The following is a 26,504-nucleotide window of genomic DNA, read 5'->3' as shown; positions in this document are numbered from 1 at the left end:
TATTAATAATAATTTTATTTAGTAATGTTTGGTTATGGATTATAGATATATAACTGAAGGCACTGGTAAGTTTTCCCAGTGCAGTTTTAAAGATTTTTTTTTAATGTATTTTCAAAAATTGACTGTATAGAATATATTTTCTCTTTAGAAATAGAATATGTTCATGACCCTGGAATAGCCTTAAATCTTAATACGCTGGTTAGGGGGATTATTTTAAATGTGGGTAGGTTATAATCCCTGCATAGGAAAAAATGTACAGTGAAATCCTATTCATCTCTACTCGGAAGGAAGTCCTATTGAGTTCAGTTCGGCTTCCTCCCAGCTATAAATGGGTATAAGATTGCAGCCATCATCATGCAAGATAACTGTGCCAGTTCTATATTTCTGTGGAAACATATTTTGGGAAGCCTTTTCCTAAATTGTGTACATTCCACAAAACAGACATTTGCATAGTCTTTATACGTGACATTGTAAATGATTTTCTGTGAGCAGGTTATATTTGTGTAAGAAGTGCTTTGTGAATAAAGCTGTCCGTCTGATTCTATTGCGGATCAACAAGACTCATTTCCCTGCTAGCCCGTGAACGCTGGCTGTGTGTAATTTAAGTAATTCTTGCTGGCAATCTACTATGGCTACTACCATAGTTGATGGTTTGTGCGTGTGAAATGCAATAATGACTTTTAACCTTCAAAGATTCTCCTGTGTTCACACCTTGCATTTTGCCATACTTCACATTAGTGTGGCTGTTGGAGTGGATAGTCACACTCGATATCCAGGAGAGGGCAGCATTTTCCTATACCAGGTGTATAAAAGAGCATGCCCTGCTTAGGCTGCCAATGTTTCTTGTAATTACTCCCAGTATATTTGTTGCTTGCTTATGAATTAACTTGCATTTATGGAACTAAATCATTCCAATCATTTAATTACACCTGAGGAGCTGAACTATAATTGCTTGCTTCCAAGTAGGATCTGATATGGCTTGAGCAGTATTAATTTGGTGTTTACTTTTCTGAGTGCTAAAAGCATTAAACTGATTGTGCAGTGGGATTACATTTTACTAATTGCTGGCATTCATTAGCTGGGTAAATGGCGGGGAAGTATGACTGTATATTGTGGAGGGATAAAATTGTGGTTTTAAATAGTATATTACTAGGCACATTAAGGCCCTAAGACATGTTTTAAAATACTCCAGAGGTTATTAAAGACTGTATTTTCTTCATCTCTTGCTATATGAATACCTTATTAAAAGACTGCAATTATTATGGACCTTTTTGTGCAATATGTAGAGGAAAGACTTCATTGACTTAAAACACATTTCTTTGATATTAATAATAACCTTCTATATTTCCAGCTAATCCAAAAGTAAATGAGGAACTTATATAGGGGGGGAAATTGCCAACCCCAAATCAACACAGTTACACAGAACTGAAAAAGCCAAAGTTACAGCTTCATTTGAGGACTTTTTGTAAGGAATTCAGACTTCAGGGTCTGAGGTAATATTCTCTCTCACTCCTGAGAAGAAAGCCCCTTAAAATCTCTCATCTTGCTTTCACTGTGTATTCTTAGAGCTGAATCAAGTACAGGCTATACAGTATAAGCTACTTATCTATAATTTTTAAAAAAGTGTTCTTGTTCCTTATTTTGAACTTGATAACTACATGGTGGCTAGGTTTCTCAGTTTATTTCATTTTATGGCCATCAGGGGTTCCTAAGAAGTAAACTTTCTTATTATAAGAAACATGAAGAACAAGGGTAGCCATGTTGGATCAGGAAAGGGAAAAACTTTCCAAAAGCCATGGTTGGGTAATACCTTTATTAAGACCAACCAAAAAGTCACAAAACTGTGATAATGCAGGCATAATAACTGTAATTCCACATTGTCTCTAATGAGCATACTATTCTTACAAATTAAAAATGTTAGCGTGGTGATTTATGTATCTTAATACGAATCTGAAAATATTGTGAGAACTTTCTCTGTGTAATACTTGCATATATACCTAAGGATTATGCAGAGCAAAACCTTGACATGACCTAATCCTGCATTCACTACCACTGGTAATGCAGACCAAGAAAAAAGTAATCATATTTGCTTTCCTGGACCTACTCATTCTATTTTGTAATAACTGTTGCCAGGATCAGGCTTTGAGGACTAATATGTTTCTCAACACCATCATTAAATTCAACAGAGAACAGAATAAATCTATCTAAACTGAAAGTGTGAACAAAAATATCTTTTACTGTGAAAGTCAATTTAATGTCACCTGTTAAAATAAACAGGTTTTATTGTCCTATTATAAACATTTTTTTTGAGTCATTTGTCTTGTAAATTCCCTGACAAATAAGGGCAAGGTATAGGTGTGTTCTGATATATTGTTTTACGTTTATTTATCTAGACTTGGCTTTACTTTAGCTCTGAAGTCTTGGAGCAAGACGCGGAGACCTTGCCAGATCAAACAAGTTCAGAAATACAAATGGAGGACTGGTCAAAAGGTAAGGACTTCTGAGGTATTGATACATAACCCCAGGGGCTATGCCAATGCTAGGCAATGCCTGGATGGAATGCATTTGTTCTTGCTGGTAGGTAAAAGTGACTGTTTAAAAAAGTTCACTTCTTTTCTGTTAAGTGATGTAACTGCAAGCATGTTCCTTTTAAACCAGACCTTTTTTTTTTTGTCTGTAAGGATAATATATACGTAGCTGAGGGCTGAACTGCTATTCTAATTGCACAACGGCTAGTAAGCACACCTGAGTTTTCTTTCTGTAATTACAGATGGGGGAAGTATTAGCATTGGGGCTTCAGTGGTGGTGGTGGTGGGGAGTTTAATCCTTTCCAGCCGTGATCTTGGCAATGAGTACAGTGGTACCTCAGGTTAAGTACTTAATTCATTCCGGAGGTCCATACCTAACCTGAAACTGTTCTTAACCTGAAGCACCACTTTAGCTAATGGGGCCTCCCGCTGCCGCCGGGCGATTTCTGTTCTCATCCTGAGGTAAAGTTCTTAACCCGAGATACTATTTCTGGGTTAGCAGAGTGTGTAACCTGAAGCGTATGTAACCTGAGGTGCCACTGTATCTGTCCTATGGTGCAGTTTGCTGGTGGTGGGAGAGCTCCCAATGGTATGAATGGGAGCTTTCCCCCCTGAGGTTAATTGTGGCAGGGGAGGGGGGCAGGAAGCGATATTTACAGTCGTACCGTGGTTGTCAAACTTAATCCGTTCCAAGAGTTGATTCGACTCCTGGAATGGTTCGAAAACCAAGACGCAGCTTCCGATTGGCTGCAGGAGCTTCCTGCGCTCAATCGGAAGCCACTTTGGGCGTTGCAAACACTCGCTTCCTGGTTTGCGGCGTTCGGGAGCCAAAACGTCCGAGTACCAAGCCGTTCAGCAACCAAGGTACGACTGTCTTGGGATCATGGCTGCAGAGGGAACAGTTAACCTTTCCCTCCCCATGCATTGCAGTCCCATTGCCAATTGGGGAAAGGGACTATGCCTGCAATTCTAGAAAGGAAAGCCCTAGACATGTGTCCTAGCTGCATTATCCATGCTGTCAATCCATTTTCCTTGCATCTTACTCCTGTTGGCTTCCTTGTTTCATGCCGTTCCAAGTGAATTTGTTGTTATTTAGTCGTGTCCGCCTCTTCGTGACCCCATGGACCAGATCACGCCAGGCACTCCTGTCTTCCACTGCCTCCCGCAGTTTGGTCAAACTCATGCTGGTAGTTTCAAGAACACTGTCCAACCATCTTGTCCTCTATTGTCCCCTTCTCCTTGTGCCCTTCATCTTCCCCAACATCAGGGTCTTTTCCAGGGAGTCTTCTCTTCTCATGAGGTGGCCAAAGTATTGGAGCCTCAGCTTCACGATCTGTCCTTCCAGTGAGCACTCAGGGCTGATTTCCTTAAGAATGGATAGGTTTGATCTTCTTGCAGTCCATGGGACTCTCAAGAGTCTCCTCCAGCACCATAATTCAAAAGCATCAATTCTTCGGCGATCAGCCTTCTTTATGGTCCAGCTCTCACTTCCATACATCACTATTGGGAAAACCATAGCTTTAAGTGAACTAAGCCTTATCACATGTATCGTGGAGAGTTGCTCTACCATCCAACGTTGCAACTTGAGCAAGAGTTCTGAAAGTTACAGTTCTGAAAATTATAACCAACGTCAGCAGCAGTTCTGGCTGCCTTGCCCTTGATAACAAAGAGTAGGCCCTCCCCCAAGCACTCTTTTCCTTCCAGTTCAGACTCAGGAGCAGAGCTTGGGGCAGTAACCTGGTCAGGAGGACAAGACAGCTCACGCCAAACAGTGTGCCCCCCCCCCCGAATGCTTAGGCAGAGACACATACACAGAAGCACAAGGAGCTTCAGTATCTGTATGGAACTCGTGATTAACAAAAGAAATTGCTGTGCCTAGCTGTTCTGTTTTGTTCGTTGTTGTCATTAGTTGTTTGCCGTTTTAGTTTCTGACGTTAGTGTAAGTTCTGCTTACTTTAATTGTGACATTACTGCAACCATTTGTTGAAGGGTGGGTTTTAAGTGCAGACAGTAAGCAAGTAAATAAATGCGGTATCAGCTGGGAGGAACTACCTGCGGCATGTGCAGGCAGACGCCCCATTGTCCCTTCCAAAGGCCAGTTCAACTGCATCTGGGCCGGGAGAGGTCCACATGTGCAGCCTTGGCAAATGGATCATGGGTGCAGAGGGGGGGGGCATATGTTGCATTTCTTTGCACGTGCTTTTCCTTGTCTTTTTCCTGAAAGGCTTTAGAACATCTTTATGAATGCAAAATAATGCAAGAGGAGACCTGCCTTCCTTTTAGCATTGGAGAGCCGTACTGGTGGTTCAGTAGAGGTACACTTCACGGTTAATTGCACTACGCCCATCTCTCTCTAGTTTCCAAGGAAGCAGTGAAAGTACATCAACACTAGCAATTCATCCATTCTTCCTATCACCACCAGCTTTTGAGTCAATATCAAAGTGACTGACTGATTTCATTCTCTCTGAAGAATATCCACTTTAATCAAAATTACAAACAGAAAACCCTTTTTGTACTATTATTTTAGGTGCATCTCTGGTTGACCTAGCAGCTCTAAATTACAGTCTCTGAAAAGCATCAGCTTCCTGTTTCTCCTCATAAAACCAAGACCCAAGCTGCAGGCATGGAGAAGTTACAGGCTAGCAACAGCATTGCCTAGTGCTAATCCCATACAAACTCTCCCATACAAGAGAGCCAGTAGCCAGAGCAGCCATCTTGTTTGCTTCGATTTGATTTAATAAGCAGTTAAATGTAATGTGCTACAAAGGAAAGATTAAAAAAGCAAGGAATGTGGAGTTCTTCAAACATAAAACTGAACTGGGAAACGGGCTGGAGGCAGGGAACTTGACATTTGTGGTTAGAAACTGGATTCTGAGTTGACCAAGATTCAAACCAGGAGCCTTCTGATTTGTCTACCAGGGTCCCTTGTGGCAGAAGAGTCAGTGTTGTATAGGGAAGGAAGAAGGAGGAGGAGTAAACATAATTTACTCCACAGCTGTGAGTGGCTTGCCACAAGAAACACAAGAACATGATAGATAAGAAAACCCTAGTTAGAATCACATTACATTCACTCTTGTGTGTGTGTATATGTCCCAGTGCTTCATGCTGCTTCAGTCTCAGTCCTGAAGGGAACTTGCTCCTCCTCCCGCATATATCTAACTTTCCACTTAAACTCTCCTAAGAAAGGGGTTTCTCTCTTCTCCCTTCTCCCTGGCCATTTCTCTCCTGCAGAGCTTCGCTCTCTGTGGCGCTTGTATGAATGTAGAAGGAGGGCTGTTTCCTAAATGTCGTTTGGGCCCTCTTGTGAGTGAACAGGATGGAGGAGAAATGTTAAGGACTGGAATCTAGACAAGGCGAAGCAGCAAGGCCAGCGCCCTGTTGTACCAGTATATTCTACTGTTGAAATTGGGAACCCTTTTTTTCAGACCCCAAGGGGTTGAAAACTATTCAGGGGCTGCTTGCCAGAGGTCGGGAGAGCCAGAAGCATCAGTGGGTAGAGCCATTGATGTGATTTTGTTTACCTTTGTACAGTAGGATATATTCTAGCCATGCAAAGGCTAGAGATTTCTCTACAAATTTCTCCATCCCGGCAATCAAGGGGCATTATCACAGTTCAATGAGATGTTTTAGCCAGACAAAAGCATTCAAGGAGGGCACAGAGTCGAGGGTACTTTGGGGAAAGTGCTGAAGACTGGAAGGAAAGAGGCCTAGAAGGCCACATCCAAGCTGTGGACTGAAGTTCACCACCAAACTGCGCTGTTTTTACAACAACTCGTGAAATGGGTCCACAAAGCATAAAATATAGAGAATTTATGGGGAAGTGGGTTAAATGTTGAATATCACAGGTGATTTTTAAAAAGAAAGAAAGAAAGAAAGAAAGAAAGAAAGAAAGAAAGAAAGAAATCTCCTTTGGGAAGCCATCCTAACTATTATGTAGACTGTTGTGGCATGAATTTCCTTTTTCATAGCTGGCAATGGGGTTAGTTGTCCTGATCTCCACAGGAAATGTTTCCTTGACTTATGGCTGTTTCATGAATGGTCACTATACCCACTTGTTGAATTCCTTTTCCATTATTGCCAGATCAAGGTTTCTAAGATGTGGCTCAGAGGAAACTGGACCACTTCAACTAACAAAATCCGAAGGTGTCCTTCAGGCTCCCCTTTTCACAGCCAGCAACAAATATGTATTCATTCTACTACATTTTAGAACCTCTGTAGCCAGTTCAACTTTAGTACCTTTAGGGGTCACTATACCCTAAGAAAGGTTCAAAAGGTTAATTCTTTCAAAGAGACCATTTGCAAGTTCTGTGACTTATACATTAAATAGTACCAGATTACCGTAACATCTTGGTATGCATAGTCCTTACACACAGTGGGCTACATAATCAATTGGCCAATATGAGTTATCCTTTTGTTTATAGAATTCCAAATTTTTGCTATGGAATGTGCATTTTGTGTTTTTTGACTGTGTGATACAAAACAGAAATTATGTTGATAGATAGAGAACGTTCTTCACACCATTAAGGAACAATATGGGATAATAGTGTTATGAGCTATAGGGGGAGTAGGCTGTATGGTGAGAGCCTTTTAACCACTGGAATCCAGCGTGTTAAAATGTAAACTAGGCTAGTTTCTGGATAAGGTAATTGCGCAGGTGATGGGCCACCGAGGGGAACAAAGGAAGTGGATCTATGCAAGATGTCAAATGGGTGGCTTCCCCCAACTCAAGGATAGTTAGAAGGAGAAAGGCTGAGTTGAGAGCAGAGAGTTTGTAGTGATGTGAGCTAGAAGCAAAGTAGCAAGCTGGAAAGAGAAAGAGAGAGATTGCTGAGTTCTGTTTGAATCCAAGGCTGCGGCTATGGTGGCCATTTAGGGCTTTAAAGGTCAGCACCAACGCTTTGAATTGTGCTCGGAAACATACTGGGAGCCAATGTAGGTCTTTCAGGACCAGTGTTATATGGTCTCGGCAGCCACTCCCAGTCACTAGTCTAGCTGCCGCATTCTGGATTAGTTGCAGTTTCTGGGTCACCTTCACAGGTAGTGCATTGCAGTAGTCCAAGTGGAAGTTAATTAGAGCATGCACCACTCTGGCAAGACAGTCTGCAGGCAGGTAGGGTCTCAGCCTGTGTACCAGATGGAGCTGGTAGACAGCTGCCCCAGACACAGAATTCACCTGCGCATCCATGGACAGCTTTGAGTCCAAAATGACTCCCAGGCTGCACACTTGGTCATTCAGGGGCACAGTTACCCCATTCAGGACCAGGGCGTCCCCCATACTTGCCTGCCCCTCCAAAAAACAGTACTTCTGTCTTGTCAGGATTCAACCTCAATCTGTTAGCCACCCATCCAGTCTGTTAGCAATCCATCCATGGATTGGGGCGGCGTGCAACAGTATATTTGTGTTCCAACGTACAGTAGTTCAGTTTGCAAAATCCCTGATCTGTCATGGCCATTGGAGGCTTAGGAAATATGTGTTAGAGCTGTAAATACTATTCATTTTTGTGTTGTGATTCTTTTACGATCTCTCCCCCACCCCCGGGGTTAGGATTTTATTCAGTTCAATTTAGCTGCAGTTCAGGAATAGTGGGCTCATTCAAAGAATTGCACATGGAGTTTACAGTCTATGAGTACCTGATGTGGTGCTGCCCAGATGTTGGATCCCAGCATTGGCCATGCTGACTGGAGCTGATCTGAGCTAGATTCCAGCAATGTCTGGAGGGTACCACATTGACTTAGCCCTTAGTATTATGGAAGAGTTACTGTGTTGTGTATTTAAACATCTTTTCTTTGTTCACCAGCCCTTTTTCCATTTCTAACCCATGCTAGATCTTTATTCGAGATGCTGGCTTTTTCTTTCTTTCCTTCATGGCAGTGGGGTTAGAGGGTTACGAGTCAAGTCTTAAGTAGGAGATAGGGTTGTTATGATCATCCTGTCAGCTGTCTCTCATACTATCAGAATGACAAGAAGGTTGGCCATCACTGCACAAACCTGGCAGAGGCTCATCTTGACAGTTGTTTGCAGAATAAAGCAAGCTGCTTACATCTCAGTTTCTCCATCCAAGTTGTTGCTCAAACATTTTTTGCCGGAAAAAGATTTATGGTTGCTGGAATTCCGGTGAGGAGTAGTAAACAGTTCGTATAGAATGGGTTATATTCTGTTACTAGTGATGTCAACATGGTGCCCTCCCGCTGTTTCAGAATACAACTCCCATTAGCCCCAGGCAGCATTGCCAATAGCCAGGGACGGTAGGAATTGTTGTCCACAGCATCAGGAGCAGTTCACAACATGGAGAGGGGAGCAGGTTGGCTACCCTGATCTAGGAACTCACAGCCTTCGCAGTAATTTCTTCTTTTTCTTGCAGAATGTCGTAAAACCTATAAACATGACTCCATTAGTTTCTTCTGATGTTTTTATTTGTCATTAGAAAGCAAGAACCTGCTACAATTCATAAGTCCATTTCATACGGAGAAAAGCCATTTGCCCCTGTTTTCAGAACTCTAAAGTCCTTTCTGCCTCTCATCCAAAACTGCAATGACTATATAAAAGAAGAGAAGGGCATATGCAGTGGTGGGAGTGGCTTGGGCTGCAGCGAACAGCACCGGCCAGTTCTCTATGGTCTGGAAGCGGACCAGAGAGAAAACTATCACTCCATGTCCGTTCCCTGAGCACGTCCCCCAGGCCACCACGGATAGGCACGATTCAAAACAGGGTCTGGTGGGTGACCTGTGATGCTCCACTATGGCCAGGGGGTGCGAGCCAACGGCCGCATGGGAAACTGGTGTGTTCCAGGTGTTGTAAACAAAATCTGCCCTTATTCCCTTATGGGGTATGCAAGAGCCCTTTATAGAGTCCTTTGTAGGTTCTCCATCGGTAGGAGAAAATAACAGAGGCCAACCAGAGAATATTGAGAAGCAAAGCAGCTAGTAAGCCTGATCTTTATTAAAGCTGTTGCAACAATGTGCTCCCCTCACACACAGGAGAGAGGAGAAGACCCAGAACCAAGGTGTGCCTGCCCTTATATAGACGTATTAAATTCCCTGCCCTGGAGATCAAGACCACCCCTCCATACATCATACATACATCACAGAAGGGGTGTAACCCAAGACCATCCCCAACAAACATCAAAGCTACATCACAGAAAAGGCGGTTTACAACAGAAATTCGAATGTTGTTGTTTTTCCTGTCTGCCAGGTTATCTGATTCCCTTTCCCGGTAGTCTGGCCATTCCTTTGAGATGGTGATCACTTAATTCCTGAGACAATGGGAAGGTTCCCTAGGGCTTGCCGATCGGAAGGTCGGCAGTTCAAATCCCCATGACGGGGTGAGCTCCCGTTGCTCGGTCCCAGCTCCTGCCAACCTAGCAGTTCAAAAGCACATAAAAGTGCAAGTAGATAAATAAGTACCGCTCCGGCAGGAAGGTAAGCAGCGTTTCCGTGCGCTGCTCTGGTTCGCCAGAAGCGGCTTAGTCATGCTGGAAGTACAGAATCTGTATGCCGGCTCCCTCGGCCACTAAAGCGAGATGAGCGCCACAACTCCAGAGTCAGCCACAACTGGACCTAATGGTAATTGTCAGGGGTCTCTTTGCCTTTATATATATATATATATATATGACCTTAAATTTTTTATTACACAGGGAGGTGAAGGAGCTCATGCGCCGGGTCACAACCGCCACCCACCTTTTATGGATGGGCGGAGCGGCCATTATGGATCAGTGAATATAAGTGATACTTGGTGTATACAAATGTAAAAAAAAAACCAAAAACCTGAAGGATGAAAAGCAAAGGCAACTATATTCAATATTTTTTAAGTTAAATACTAAGTTGACCACTCTCTTCACAGCTTTTCCTTTTTCCCTTCTTCCTCAATTTTTTTTTTGAATACTTTGACATAAGCAATACTGTGAGGACTTAAAAAAGAAGAAGCTGCTCGCATCTAACTCATAAGTTCCTTCTTGACGGAGCAACCGAGTACCTATCTCTTGAGGTTTGATTTGATTTGTTGAAAACCGATACAGTATATTGAGAAAGGAGAGCAGTGACTGCTAAGTACCCCTGTTCATTCTCAAAGGCAAGTTGGCATCCTTTAATGCTGTATTTCTTCAACTTTAATATAATTTGGTGTTTACCGCTTGGACTCCATGGCTTTGCGTTGCCAGTATTGTGCGCTTTTTGGAGTTGTCAGGTATCTTCCAAATAAGGTTTAGGGAAATTATCACAAGTACTGCAAATGTCTGGCCATTGCTTTGCTTATAAACATTTTTGGATAGAGTTTTATTATCAAGAAGTGTAAAGCTTAAATTTAGACCAGGCCAGCCTTACTACAGGTATGATGAGCAAAGACATAACCATTTTTTTCATTAAAAACCATGTCCCCCAGGGGGATGCATCAGAGATGAAATGAGATTATCAAAGATTTTGCCTGCATGTTTAATGTACCGTTTTCCAGAGAATGACGTTTATCAGCTCATTATTGCCTAAAGTGGCCTTAATGTTATTGTGATGCAGGCTAAAAAAATAAAACAAGTACTTTAAAGGTATGTTATTTCAATAAGGCAGGGGGCATTTGTGCGTGTGTGTTTGGTGTGGTTGTCTAGTTTTGCCATTTTAAATTATAAAATTTATCATATTGGCATTAATACCTGAATAAATTTGGGTGACAAAGAGGATTTCTGTTTAATTAAAGGGTATGCAGGGACATGACCTTGCTCCACATAAAAAGGAAATTTAGATAATTAAGATTTGGATAATTGATGAGGAAATATATAATAAGAGTGTTATCTGCCAGGTGTCACAGTAACTATATATAGTATATATAATGGAAAGGCTTACTTTCTTCCCTTTTTAAAATGCTGGTTTAGATAGAAAACCCAAGTACTAGTTTGGCTGAGTAAAACTCCACCAGGCACTGTGTTTGGAAATTATGTAATAAATCTATATAGATTGTAATGATATCTTGAAGCCCTGTATTTAAACTAACCTGAATTACAATGAGAGATAAACAGAATATTTACTCATCCCTTATGAGCTGCTGCTGATATGTAAATTTATTCTTCTACTTTGCACAAATATACTTTTGAGCTACTGCTTAAACACTTCAAGGTCCTTAGCCAAACAGTTTTAATGATGCCTCCAATATTATAAAAGTGTGACATTTGACGAATACCTTGTGTAGTTGTGATACTGCAGTAAAATATAAACAACACACAAAGAAAACCCGGCGCATCAAATCAGTGTGCAGCACCTAGATAATTTATAATTTTACTGTTTATATCCATCTTGACATTTTTTTTTTATCTGCCAAAGGCAGGTTTCATTTGGATTCTTAATCTGAGATTTATTTGGTGGATCTGGAAGTCATAGCTAGAATTCCCACAGGAAGTGGTCCATCTACCAACAGATTAAATGGCAGTCCTGCAGTTGTTAAGGGAGCTCTGCATTTAACACACATGCATACTCGCTCAGTCAGCCCGGTGGAGAAAAATTAAAGTAGTAACCCAGGTTTAGGAACAATGTAGCTAAAAAGTCCCATATTTGCTGAATGACAAAGGGTTATATAGCAGCATTTTCATTTTATTATTCGTGCTTGAATTTCTTGTTTGCTTTGTTGAGTCTGCTGACGAATACTAATAAATGCCTGCAACAATCCAGACGGGAGATGCCTGGCAACAAAGCTATGCGGTGGACCTCCCTGATCTTCTCCAGTTCACAACCTGACCTTTTGAAAAATTGCCTGGGCTAAGCTGCAGAATTTGGGTGTAATGGTTATTGTTAACTCCAGCTTTAGGATTTATTAATTTGTGTGATCAAGACTTACCTATACTTCAAAGTTTCAAAAGACCAAACACAATCATCCGTCCATTAGAACTAACATTGTGTTTCATTGAAATTGCCCTCCCCACTGCTTCTTCTTCTTCGTCGTCGTCGTCTTTTTTTTACTATCTGTCTAGCAATACTGCTATTTTGATTGTATATGCGTGGAATCTCAAAAATGGTCTTAATGCCCAGGCACAGAACAAAAAAATCTGCACAACTGCAACTGATTTCTGTCCTAAATCTAATGCTGGGATATAATATCATGTTAATGAATTGCAAAAAATAAATAAATAAGCAAATGCCTAAGGAAGCTCGTGATATTTACACAGTAAGTGCTTAATGATCACAGTTGACACTGAGTACTAAAATTATGATTAGCCAGCTTTGAGAAGAGGTTATGAAAGGCGGTATCTGCCAAACTGGGCTGGTGGAGGTGGTGGCTAAATTTAGGCTTCAATCCTATGTACACTTACCTGAGAGTAAGCCTCACTAACTATGATGGAATTTACTTTTAAGAAAACAAAAATAGGATTTCATTAATGTTTCTTGAATTTGAGAAAGGCAATTACTACCTTTGGGGTTTCCTTAAAATTGCCTTTCTACTAGAGCCTCAATGGCTACTAAATCTCTCTTCATTTTTATCTTGCAAATGGTGTTTATTTTAATGATCTTACATATTGTAGTGTTTTTGTGGTTGGTGGACCATAACTGTTTTCATACAATGGTATTTTGAGTATTGTTGTTATTATTGATTGCAGTACATGTACATGGTGCATAACAGAGAAAAATGAGCACCAAAGACAAGTTTTTTAATCCAAGGACCGCGCGTTCTAAATATCAATGAGGTGGGGAGAGAACAGGAGTAGGGATGGAAAGGCAGAAGTAAGGATAGCAGGAATGAGCGTGAACCAGTGCAGTAACAGGTAGAGTGGTGCCTCGCAAGACGAAATTAATCTGTTCCGTGAGGCTCTTCGTATAGCGGTTTTTTCGTCTTGCGAAGCAAGCCCATTGACAGCTTAGCGGATTAGCGCTATTAGCGGTTTAGTGGCTTTTAGCGGATCAGCTGATAAGCGGCTTAGCGGCTTAGGAAAAGGGAACTCGCAGGAACTCGCAAGACATTTCGTCTTGCGAAACAAGCCCATAGGGAAATTTGTTTTGCAAAGTGCCTCCAAAAACCCTTTCGTCTAGGGGCTTTTCCGTCTTGCGAGGCGTTCGTCTTGCGGGGCACCACTGTACTTATGCTTTGTATCCATTGTGTGTGGCCAGAGTTGAAAAGAAAACTGGGAACAAAGTGGAAGCACTCATCGAGTAGGACACTAGAAAGTGAGGCATTCACCTACATCGATTTCAGGGAATTAACTTTGCAATGTTCATTTAGGGGAGGCGTATGTGGGCACCGTGTTCTTGATTCATAATTCTAATGGGGGTTGATTCATTATAAAAACAAAAAACTTGTCATCTAATTGTTTCCACTTTAGAAAAGAGTAGTGCTGTGGTATATAGCCTCATGGCTGTGATACAGATTCTGTTTGTGCAGAAACTCCCCAAGTTACATCAATTTCCAGAGCAGCCTCCTTGAGCCATGCCTTGTGCTATTCCTGTGGGCCTTCCAACCCTCAAGAGCAGCTTTTCACAGGGCAAAGACTAAGAGGCTGTAGCTGGAAGAAGCTGGACAAATTCCCCACTGCATGGGCAGAGTTGCAGTCATGCATCTCTCTGTTCAACCCTGTGAAACGGTATTGAGCACAAAATTGTGCCTACAGATGGCACAAGTTTAATTATGTTTGTTTTTATACTGTCAGAACACATCTGGCAGTCCTATCCGAATTCTTTAATAAATCACAAATTGGATATTTCTAGGTCTATTTTATATGTCTCTTCTAGCTGACACAATATATGTATTGATCAGCTCTCTTCTACAGATTTTTGTCTTATTACTTAACTAAACCTAGGGCTTACGTTGTAACACAGAGAGCTAAGGAATATTGAGTAGGGAGTAAAACGTGGTGTATAAAACTTTTTTTCTGACTGAGAGAACTTGCTGATCATTGATTAGCGGTAGTGGAAGGGTGAAACGTTCTTGAGTTCTAACTGTACCACCTTTATAAGTAGTTATTCCTTAATAATATGTGAGGGAAAATATTGCCATGCTTTAAGGTAAAGGTAAAGGGACCCCTGACCGTTAGGTCTAGTCGTGGCCAACTCTGGGGTTGCAGCGCTCATCTTGCTTTATTGGCCGAGGGAGCCGGCATACAGCTTCCAGGTCATGTGGCCAGCATGACTAAGCCACTTCTGGTGAACCAGAGCAGCGCACGGAAACGCCATTTACCTTCCTGCCAGAGTGGTACCTATTTATCTACTTGCACTTTGATGTGCTTTCGAACCGCTAAGTTGGCAGGATTGCCATGCTTTACTTCAGTCAAAAACTACACATAATGAAACATGTACTGTAAACCCTACATGTAACTGCAGTTTACTAGTAGGAGCCAAAGTCTGTGGTGTCAACTTCTTCAAGTTTCTGTATGGGTCTGCTTTAGTTTTGGTGACTCATAAGAGACACAGATAAACCTACATGGATACCACTCATGGAGCACAAATACCCCCAATTATGTCAAATGCAATCATACACTGCTGAGTATATGATTGGTGCTGTTTTTACGCTAAGGATGGGAATTTTAGGGGCCTTCCAAATGTTCCTGAACTTCCAACTTCCATCGGTCCCAACTAGTATAGCTAACAAGGATGATGGGAGTTGCCATTGGACAGTATCTGGAGGATCACAAGTTGCAATCTCTGGTCTACAGAGCTCTGGCATTGGATCTTTTGGATTCAGATGGCAATCATACCAGGAATGGAGGCTAGGACTTTTCTATATGGCAACCATGTGCTCCACTACTGATCACCTTAAAAGTCACCAGAATAAAAATGGCATTGAGATTCATGTTCTTTCTATTATTGGTCTTGAGAAACCCCAGCTTGAAGGGAAAATTTCCTGTACGAGTGATTGTGCTGCTGTTGTTCCTTCAAGAAAAAGCAGATTGCAGTACAGTGGTGCCTCGCAAGACGAAATTAATTCGTTCCGCAAGTCTCTTCGTCTTGCGAGTTTTTCGTCTTGCGATGCACGGTTTTCCATAGGAATGCATTGAAAATCAATTAATGCGTTCCTATGGAAACCGCCTTCCCCCGACCTCTTCTGGCGGGCGGCATTTTAAAATCGCCCGGGACAGCGGAGGACTTCTCCGCTGTCCGGGCGATTTAAAAGCCCCTGGGAAGGCAAGCAGGGGGGACAAAGACTTTTGCCCCCCGCCTGCCTTCAGAAGAGGTCCAGGACAGGCTTCGCGGACCTCTCCGCAAGCAGCGGGAGCGCTCCTTGCGGAGAGTTGCCAGCGCGCCCAGGCTTCGCGGCCCCGCCGCCCGGCTTCGGGACATCGTTCCGATGCCAGGCGGCGGGGGGAGGCTTTCTCGCCCCGCCGCCCGGCATCGGGACGATGCCCCGAAGCCGGGCGGCGGGGGGAGGCGTTCCTGCCCCGCTGCCCGGCATCGGGACGATGCCCCGAAGCCGGGCGGCGGGGGGAGGCTTTCCCGCCCGAAGCCGGGCGGCGGGGGAGGCTTTCCCGCCCCGAAGCCGGGCGGCGGGGGGAGGCGTTCCCGCCCCGCCGCTCGGCTTCGGGACATCGTTCCGATGCCGGGCGGCGGGGGGAGACTTTCCCGCCCCGCCGCTTGGCTTCGGGACGAGACTTTCCCGCCCTGCCGCTCGGCTTCGGGACATCGTTCCGATGCTGGGCGGCGGGGGGAGGCGTTCCCGCCTCGCCGCCCGGCATCGGGGCATCCTTCCGAAGCCCGGCGGCGGGAGGAGGTGTCCCCGCCCCGCCGCCAGGCTTCGGAGGAGGTCCGAGGACAGCGGGGAAGACGAGCTGCGCTTCCCCACTGTCCCGGAGATTTCCCTATGGGCTGTCGTCTTGCGAAGCAAGCCCATAGGGAAATTCGTCTTGCGAAGCGCCTCCAAAACGGAAAACCCTTTCGTCTAGCGGGTTTTCCGTCTTGCGAGGCGTTCGTCTTGCGGGGCACCACTGTAATGTCAACCTGATATTTGAGAAATTAACTTCATTTGAGTATTCAGTTATCTAGTTTACACATAGAACACTTCCCTGTATATGAAGCTATCCTTACAGAAAAAAAAATGGTCCTATTCGCTAATGTTAGTTTATCTGTTTTAGTGGGTAAATGGTGAATTGCATGAAGGTGTCCATAGCATAATAGTTTTGTTAAAGATGCAAAGAAGACGTGCATTCAGTTCCTTGGAAGCACAGCAGAATTTTCAGAAAATTTTAGGGAATTTTTGTGCAGAGACTGTAGGAACATCTTGTGGATCAGTTTCCTAATGATGTCAGAGCAGCAGTCATGATATGATATATGACATCTGTAATAGGGCGTGTAGAAACATAGGTGAGTCAGCTGTGACTGAGGTCTGTGTGGGGAACTTGATCATGAAGCTGATCCCTGTATGAAGCAGCTTTTCCAGCTATATGCTCACTGCTTGGGAAGTGTTGAGGATAGGATGTCAAAGCCCCTTGTGCAGAGGTTGTCAAGCACTCAACAACCAGCTAGCTGTTGGGCGCTTGGGAAGCTTTTTGCAAGGGACTGATGGGTGAGTGGAGCAACCCACCTGTCCATCATCTGTTACCAGGTGATTGGCAGATGGATTGTCCCAACTATCTGTCACAGTTGATCTGCTAGGGTGGGAATGTTTCCCCACTCTTGTGTTAGACCATAGTTTAGTGTGATGAGAATAAGCCACATGATCCTTAAGGCTCATGTTAGCCGCTTTGAGACTCCTTCGGGTAGTGATAAAGCGGGATATCAAATCCAAACCTTTCTTCTTCTTCTTCTTCTTCTTCTTCTTCTTCTTCTTCTTCTTCTTCTTCTTCTTCTTCTTCTTCATATAGTTCCCCTCCCTTCCTTCTCTTCAAGCACAGTCACAAGGCGCTCCCACAGCTTGTCATGTTGTCGTGATCAATAAACTTTGGATCATGTTAACAACTGTATTTTTGCAACAAACACCGATGAAGCCATGTCTGATTGCAATCACAGTCTTGGAAGAGTTATACTCGTATGTGATACTTTTTGTATAGTTCAGTACTGAATGACTTTGGGAAATGTGCTGGAGATCCTGTTCTCTGCCACTTAGATGCATGGATGCAGGTTGTGTTCAACTTACTAATCCACCCAGCTGGTTTTCCATGCTGTGGAAATCCTGGCAGTTAAACTGGCATTAAATTTTACTTGTTTTTACTGAACTTCTTTAGAAGCCAGCAGCGTTGTCGTTCAGCTGCATTAAATGTTCATCTTTCATCTTCTTTAATTAAACAGTAAAATGTTGTTATTTTTCTAACAGAAATCTTGGAGCAGAATTCTGAGCAAAAGAGCAATGTCTCTGCTCCCAGTTACCTGAATTTGCACAGTTCTTCAGCAAAATCACAGCCAAGAGAACAAGCCATTCAGACTAAAAGTGAACATCTAAACTCTTCTGATCAGCCAACATCCAGTTTAAGCATTATGCAAACTGCTTGTACCAAAATTTTGCAGCTACGTAATCTCACTGTCTCTTGCACTGATAAAAGGTTAAGGTAAGCAAGCTGTTCATTTGAGGCTTTTAAAAACTCAGGGAAGCAGTCAGGATCACATGACGGTGATCTTTTGCCAGGGCAAGCTTTTGGCTTCCCTCCTATGGAATGATCCCTCCTCCTCCCCATGCACATTGTTCCAGGGGTTCTACTGACCCCACACCAAGCAAATTTTGAAGGCACATAGGGGAGAAGGAGGAGGGAATCCCCATAGTACATGTGGAAGTCCTTATGTAGAGCTTTTGCTGGCAGAACTTGGTTGAATCCCACCTTCAGTTTCTTTTATTATCACGGGAGAGAACTTATTAAATAAGCTAACAAGAATTCAGTGGGCAGTTGTAGAAAAGTGATGGGATGAGACTGGTGTAAGTACAGTGGTACCTCGGGTTACAGACGCTTCAGGTTACAGACTCATCTAACCCAGAAAGAGTACCTCAGGTTAAGAACTTTGCTTCAGGATGAGAACAGAAATCGTGTTGCGACGGTGCGGTGGCAGTGGGAGGCCCCATTAGCTAAAGTGCTACCTCAGGTTAAGAACAGTTTCAGGTTAAGAACTTAATTCGTTCTGGAGGTCCGTTCTTAACCTGAGGTATCACTGTACAGTGGTACCTCTAGTTACAAACTTAATTCGTTCCAGAGGTTCATTCTTAACCTGATACTGTTCTTAACTAAAGGCGTGCTTTCGCTAATGGGGCCTCTTGCTGCCACTGCGCCATCAGCACACAATTTCCGTTCTCATCCTGGGGCAAAGTTCTCAACTCGAAGTAACTGTTCCAGGTTAGCAGAGTTTGTAACCTGAAGCGTTTGTAACCTGAGGCATTTGTAACTCGAGGTACCTCTGTAGTTACATGATGGTTGAGACTCTTTGCAGAACAGGAACAGGTATCTCATCGGACAGAAAGGAAGACACATCTGCACATGCTTTGTGCTTTTATAGCAAATGGTTTATGTAAAACTTTACAAAACAGTGCTAAATGCATGTAAAGAAGCAGCAGTTTTTGCATTGCATTTCTTGAAAGTTTTAAAAATCCAGGAACAACTATGAATGTGTGAACTGGTATAAAACTGCCACCTGGGTCTTCTACAGAGGCTTTCCCCCCAGACTTACTTCCTTCAAACCTATGCCAGGAAATGAACATGGGACCTTCTGGGTGCGATGTGTGTGTTTTACTACACAGCTTTTGTCCTGCCCCTGAATGTAGCAAGTATCACTTTGAACAAGAAGATTCTTTGTTGAACGAACTGATCAATGAAGTTTTTCTTCCTTTTTTCTCTCTAGCTCTACTGAAAAGCAAGGAAGAGAAGTTATACCTGACAACATGGATCCTTTACATGTCACAGCAAACCTAGATAAAGAAAAGGATATTGCATTCCTCTTAAGGGAATTGGACGTTCTAAGGACAAACAATAAAAGGGTACAGTGAAATATTCTAAGTCTATTAACCTACTCTAATTTTTCTTTATTGTTTGTTTCGATTGACAAGATATAGCTTCCTTTTGTTGCAGGGATCATTTGATTCATGGTTTGTTAATCTTTGTATATTATCTTGTCTGCCTTTTTGTTTTTGTTTTAAAATCAGTGACATCACATATAGTGCCATCTAGATTCTTTTGCAGTTCTTTTTGGCTCAGATTTGGAAATTTTGAAAGGCTGGCCTTGTTCAGAACTGACTATGATTTAATTAAACACTCTGAATAACCTGGATCAAAGCTGATAGAAAGAGACTCCCATGTAACAAAGCAAACTCTTTGGTTTGCATTGATGATTAAGAGATCCATTGTACATTAAAAATTGTACATATTTACAGTATTTTTTCCACTTCTCAGAACAGTCAGTCTGTGCTAGGTTTTTGACATTATCAGATTAAGCATCCCTCAAATGTGCTTTGTTATACTAACAGCAATCTATTTTTCATAAATTAAATGGTAAAATCCTCAGTAAATTGTTTTGCAGATATAATCACACTTCATTATCAAAATAATAATGTTAAATTAACCATTACATTTTTACGTTAAGTGATAGAAGTGCATGGTGGATTTTAGAATAAAGATAGTAACACAGTAAGTTAGAAATTACAGATTATTATTGATCTCAAGTGCTGAAAAATATGTATGCATTACACTTCTGTTAAAATGCAACATGGTTTTCATTATGAAGAATATATACACTCAGAAGAGAAACCAGAGTGTAGAGACATATCCAAGTTTACTTTTTATTTTTTGCTCAGTTTATTTGAAGTTCCTTGTATGGAGTAATTGAAACCTCTGTTGCACTGTTTATTAGCACCCTTAACTTTTAAGACTGTTGCATGCATGTATGTATGTATGTATGTATGTTTATTATTATTATTTATTCCATTTATAATCTCACCCTTCATGAAGAGATTTCAGAGCATGCTGCAAAAAACACCAGTAAAATCATTAAAACACGAGTTTAAAGCAACAGGCAAAAATTAACAAAGCACAGGTAAACAACAAATGATGAAATCAATAGTGACAGGCATATTAACTCGCTCCTTTCCAAATGTTTTGGCCATGTGGCTTAGTGTGCTTTTCTTGTTTGTTTGTTTGTTTGTTTGTTTGTTTGCTCTTACTTGTTGTTAATAACCACCTATCTCTGCTGTACAATATGGAATGTTTGATGTAGCACTGGAGCTACAGTTGGGTGGGGTTAGGGATGAGAAATATCAATTTAATTATGTGGATAATGCTCTGCTACCACCCCTGAATTTTGCTGTAGATTAGGGTGAGCAATTCCTGTTCTGGAATTGCTAACCACATCTGAAAACTCAACCAGGTAAATTAGCACACTTTGGGGGCCTTGACCTTTTGCTTAAGGCTGCAATACTTTGCACCCTTTCTAGCGGGTAAGTTCTGCTGAGCTCCAGAAACTTCCCTTCTCTGGTCAGCATGCTTTAGGATTTTTCTCTTTGTGTGTATGTTAGGTAGGTTAAGAGTTTGTGAAATTAAATCTGGAATATACCGGTAGGTTCCTTTCCCTTCATAACGCATCAGGATGGAAGTGGGTGGCAATTTCATTTTTTAAAACAAAACAAATTCCTTCCAGTAGCACCTTAAAGACCAACTAAGTCAGTTCTTGGTATGAGCTTTCGTGTGCATGCACACTTCTTCAGATACACAGATTTCATTTTTTAAAGTTATTTATATGAAAACAAAAATGTAAGAGTTGTGTTTACGTTGCTCGATGTTTGTTGAGAGAGTCATTTTGTGAGAACGAAATGCATCTCTTTCTTGCAAGTTAATATTGTGCCCGTGCACTTTTACATACCAATAACAATGTCGCCGTTTCGACTCTTCAGCTTCAGGACCGGCTGTCTGAAAAAGACAAGGAGCTGAAGACAATAAAGCTGGACTTAGAGCTGCAGGAGAGAGTGGCAGAAGCGAAGATTGCGGAAAAGGCTGCAGGTGCAGTAGATGAACGTTTAACAGATGGCCATAGGGCTCCTACAGCCCGTTTGGTTGCTATATGACGTGGCCTAATGAACATTAGATGTATTTGCTAAAGGAGGGGTGCTTTGACTTCTTTATATGAGGCTGTTTAAAGTTGCTTGGAAAAGAGGTGGCTTTAACATCCTGGTACTGGTATTAGTAAGAGCTTTACCTGTATTCATACTGATTTGGGCATTAAATGAATTGTTAACACCATGTCAATCCAATCACAAAAAGGTTGTTTGTTTTGTTGGAAGGTCCTGAACAAACAAGGGAAATAATGATTACCACGGCCACTACCTTTCAACCAGCAGTTCAAATACCCACTTATTGTTTTAGCTTGTTCAGAGAGATGCTACCACCCCTCCTTCCACACACCTTTGTATGGAGATCTTCATGTTTCTCTCAGCTGGAGACCCGAACCTCTGTTTGGTGAGCAGGGAATTCAGGTTTTTAACCAATGAAAGAAATGTTGCTTTAGAGTGATGATAGATCTTCGCCAGTGGCTTGCTCCATGCATCGTACTGAGGCCAAACCACAGTTTCCTGGGAGATGTATCAATACAACGGCCAGGATCAGTATCAGGGCCAGACCGCCATCATCTCTTGATCAGCAGAGAACTGGGCAGTTTAAGGAAATCTGCTTCTCAGCTGATCAAGTTCCCTGCCTCCATCTCGTGCTAGTAATAACAGTAATATCTGGTTTCTGGTTTCTGTTCTTTCTCTCCAGCTATCCAGGTTTGTTGTTGTTTAGTCATTTAGTCGTGTCCGACTCTTCGTGACCCCATGGACCAGAGCATGCCGGGCACTCCTGTCTTCCACTGCCTCCGGCAGCTTGGTCAAACTCATGCTGGTAGCTTCAAGAACGCTGTCCAACCATCTCGTCCTCTGTCGTGTCCTTTTCCTTGTGCCCTCCATCTTTCCCAACATCAGGGTCTTCTCCAGGGAGTCTTCTCTTCTCATGAGGTGGCCAAAGTATTGGAGCCTCAGCTTCAGGATCATGTTATTGACATTTTGACTCCTTTTCTTAACCTCATTCAGCCCTCTGCCCTCCAGTAGCCTCCTTTAGTTTTTCTCTCTCCCTGCCCCTATCACCTGCATGACCCTTTCTTCCCAGTCGTCTCTTGCATTCCTTAGAGATGGGGATGGACTCATTAGATGCTTGTCCAACTTGAAGCCTATGTTCTGTTTTCTTTAACGAATTGCATATTCGTTTATTCTAAGCCAGAGTCTTGGTGTTAGTTCCTCGTCTTAGAAAACTCTTTTGGGTGTGGCTCACCATGACTATGGGCTAAAGATCCTAAAGTAAGTTCCTTGAGTATATATATGTAATGGTAAACATATGTAGACAAGGACACTTGGTGACAATGTTATGAAGCTGGTAAGAGGTTTGAAAGAGAAACGGAATATGGCTTCTTCGCTAGCATGATTGTGAAAAGGTTGTAACATTATTAAAGCTAATTCTCTGTAATATGCTTAATAGTAGTGGATCTGATGTCATTCCCATCTCATAGGCAAAGTGAATGGAAGTGGGTTGGGGAATAGTGTAGAGTTGTCAGTTGATTTGCTTTCTACAGTGTCAGTAAAGAGATTGATTGATATTACCAACATTTGTAAGATAGGCTAGCCATTCTGAATCACAATGACAGAACCCTAAATATTCACAACACAAATTAAATGCATATTTAAAGTAACCCTATAGTTTTTTTGACATATATATAAAAAAACTACCATAAAACCCTTACATAGATCATAGTTACATCTTGATTATCTACCAACTAAACATTTACAGGATGTGAACTGTTTGGATTAAATTCCAAGTTATATGTTTGTTTTGGGGATGTTTGCACAGTGTTTTACTTCTGTGTATATAATAGAGAAATATTTTATTCAGTGTAGACTTTCTTTGCTCATTCAAGCTCATGGAGGAAAACTGGATAAAAAACACATGTGCCATAATCCAGCAGGGTGATCTGTGCACAGAAGTGGCATAAGTATGGATGGTTCCCGGGTAAGATCCTGCACGCTGTTTATGGAGAACCCCATATCCTGCACTTGAAGGTGGCACATATTGTGTGCTTTGCTGAACTCTATACATTTTGCTTCTATTTTTAAAAAATCTCAAAAGCAGATTTTTCCTAGATGTATTTGAATTAAGATAGGTTAGTTTGGGTTGTCTTCAAAAGATGTTAATACTGTATGTTGCTGGGATTCACTAGTGTTAATCACTGCAGTTGGTATCAAACTAAGTTTTATTCAGGGTGGACCTACTGAAATTAATGGACCTAACTTAATCATGTTTATTCATTTCGATGAGTCTACTCTGAGTAAAACCTGGTTGCTTAATACTCATAATTGTGTGTTTTGCTTATCATATTTAGATTCCACTTTTACATCCAGATACAACATACAGATGAATGTTTATCTTACATTTGAAATTGTGATAAAATCATGACAGAAGAGTTTGTAATAAAAGGCACTGGGGAAGTGTGTTATAAAACTTTTACCTTGTACTTTGAGAAGGATCTTAAAATAATAAAACTCAAGCTGAAAAGCCCTTGTTAATATGAAACAGGGAGGAAGAGTACAAAATACAGAATGTTGATCCCTATATAATCACTAAAACAACATTTTCATCAATTTATCAAAGCTGTGATGTAACTTTTATAAATATTATCTATGTCTAACAAACATGTATCTTTGTGTGTGTGTGTGTGTGTGTGTGTACGCACACACACGAATTTGAAAGAAGCACACATGCAAAAAGTCCCCCCCCCCCCGGAATTTCCATAGTAGCCAATCAGGCTGTTGACAAAACTGGCTTTGAAATTCAAAAGCAGCTTCCCTTGTTAGTAAGATTCCTGCTTTTTTGGTGTTTGAGAAGAAGTTAACTGGGATAAATAGTGCAAGGAAGCAGATGGAGAATTAAAGCAGCAAGAAAATATAGCTAGGGTGGAAAATAGGCACACCATCAATGTGGATGTTCATGTTAGCATACAAAGAAAATATGCATAGGACTGTACCTTGGACCTGTGTTCAAATCTCATCCCAGCCGTCAATTTACTGGGTGGTTTTAGATGAGTCCTAGCATTTTATATATCTGGGCAGAAAATGGGAATAATAATGATTCAGTCCTTTCACATTTAAAAAGCTGGGTTAAACATTTTTTGTATTAGTATACATTTGGTTTTGTGCAAAGTTAGACCCTGGGTTTGGGAATCTGTGTGCTGCTACATGCCTCTTTAGAAATACTGGGGCATATTTTAGAAGAAATGGTCAGTTGACCAACTCAATTCTGTGGCCACTAGAGGCTGCTATTCCTTCTTAGTGTTTAGTTAGTTTATTCATTCATTTGTTTAATTATTTAAAGCATTTTCCTCTGCTCTTCAGCCAAAAAGCCTCCCAGAGCAAATTACAAATTGTCCCTTCAGGATTACAATATAAAAAGATATAGGAAGCTGCCTTGTATTGGGTCAGGCCATTGGCTCAACTCAGTATCTTCTGCACTGTCTGGCACTGTAGGACTTTTACCTGGAGATGCTGGAGATTGAATATGGGCCTTTTGAATGTGAAGTAGATGCTGTCCCAGTGAGGATAAAAGCCAACTTTGGCACTAGTTTTTAGTTCCAAAGTTCCTACAATGACTGGCTGCAATGGAAACAATTCAAAGAGGGAAGAAGCCCAATGTTGCTGGTTTCTCAGCTGGCCAGAAGCACTGTCTCTGCTTTCCATCTCCTGATGCTGGTGGAACGGTTGTTGCAAGATGGCAATTAGTGTTTCACAGCTTCTTATAGTTGAAGGAAAAGCGGTATACGGTGGTACTTTGGGTTACATACGCTTCAGGTTACAGACTCCGCTAACCCAGAAATAGTGCTTCAGGTTAAGAACTTTGCTTCAGGATGAGAACAGAAATTGTGCTCCAGCGGCACGGCGGCAGCAGGAGGCCCCATTAGCTAAAGTGGTGCTTCAGGTTAAGAACAGTTTCAGGTTAAGAACAGACCTCCGGAATGAATTAAGTACTTAACCCGAGGTACCACTGTATATGTCAAAGGTGTGAAAGCAGGAATGGAAGATGGATGGAAGAAGAGGAAACATAAACTAGAGGACAAAAATGTTAGGGGAACCCAGAGGCTGAGAAACCACACAAGGTGTCAGTATGCCTACTTCTGAAGCAGATTAATGTTAAACGGGTGCGTGATTTAAGGAGACAAATAGGCAATCATTAGGATTAGTAGAAACGTTTTGTCATCTGATACACAAACTATATGTTCTGGTTTCCAAGGAACTGAGATATCCTTGTGACACATAGCTCCACAACATGAAGACTCGCCAAATACCCACAATGTGTGTGTGTGTGTGTGTGTGTGTGTGTGTGTGTGTGTGTAAAAAATAAAATCCATGCAGTCAATATTTTGTGGAAGAAAACTTGAAAACAGATTTGATGCTGTAATTTTGAACATTATGTCCAATTAAGAATGAAGTTGTCTGTGGAGTCCTCTGTTAAATCTTCTCAATGTTATGATTTGTCTCTTCACTTAAAAATGTGTGTGGCTTTTTTTAATATTACCAACCTTACATTCTTAAGCATACAGATAGTCCACTGAAGGCTAGCAGGCTAATTCCTGGAGATGGACCAGGCTTTAGCTGATGAGTAATGTGTTGTAAAGACTCTCGTATCAGATCTAAATCAGTGTTGACCATATCTGAAATAGGAAGGATAGAAACTTGCCTTAGTGAGCTAGTGTGAGGATGAGAGAAACTAAAGCATTTTCAACCTGATCTGAAATGTGCCACTGTTAGATTTTGAATATGCATATATGATAGTTTATCCAAGTCTGTCCCAATAGTTCCTGCTGTTGAGGCCTGAGGATGTGCAGAAGGCGCTTCTGACTGACCATCCAACCAACCACTTGCCCTCTGTCCTGCCTGCAAGTTGTGGGGTGTTGACCAGGGAGGAGCAAGAGGTGGTTAACACATCTTTATGTGAGGCTGTTGTCCCTTTTGTACTTGTTCTGTTGAAGCTGAAAGTTGCCAGGATTTTTTTCAGCGGGAACTGGCCAAAACTGGGAGGCTTCTGAATGCACAAAACA

General features: G+C 41.9%; 1 protein-coding gene across 4 annotated transcripts in view; it reads left to right on the top strand.

Moving 5' to 3' along the window:
* MIPOL1 (mirror-image polydactyly 1) overlaps positions 1 to 26,504 on the top strand; it is a 194,399-nt gene that overhangs the window by 32,907 nt on the left and 134,988 nt on the right. Inside the window, exons 1-5 of one of the 4 annotated variants that reach the window (XM_081863747.1) lie at positions 1,396 to 1,493; positions 2,394 to 2,490; positions 17,737 to 17,968; positions 19,245 to 19,380; positions 21,286 to 21,391. In XM_081863747.1, coding sequence (XP_081719873.1) covers positions 2,472 to 2,490; positions 17,737 to 17,968; positions 19,245 to 19,380; positions 21,286 to 21,391 — 493 coding nt within the window. In that variant the 5' untranslated portion in view covers positions 1,396 to 1,493; positions 2,394 to 2,471. Of the gene's footprint in view, positions 1 to 1,395; positions 1,494 to 2,393; positions 2,491 to 10,456; positions 10,597 to 17,312; positions 17,452 to 17,736; positions 17,969 to 19,244; positions 19,381 to 21,285; positions 21,392 to 26,504 lie in introns of those variants that run through there. The other 3 variants (XM_081863748.1, XM_081863746.1, XM_081863749.1) reach the window with 3 other exon arrangements.

Source organism: Podarcis erhardii (genome assembly GCF_964252035.2).
Source record: "Podarcis erhardii genome assembly, chromosome: 1".
Lineage (NCBI taxonomy): Eukaryota > Metazoa > Chordata > Lepidosauria > Squamata > Lacertidae > Podarcis > Podarcis erhardii.
Note: the sequence above shows the minus strand (reverse complement) of the source record. Positions and strands in the feature narration are given on the sequence as shown.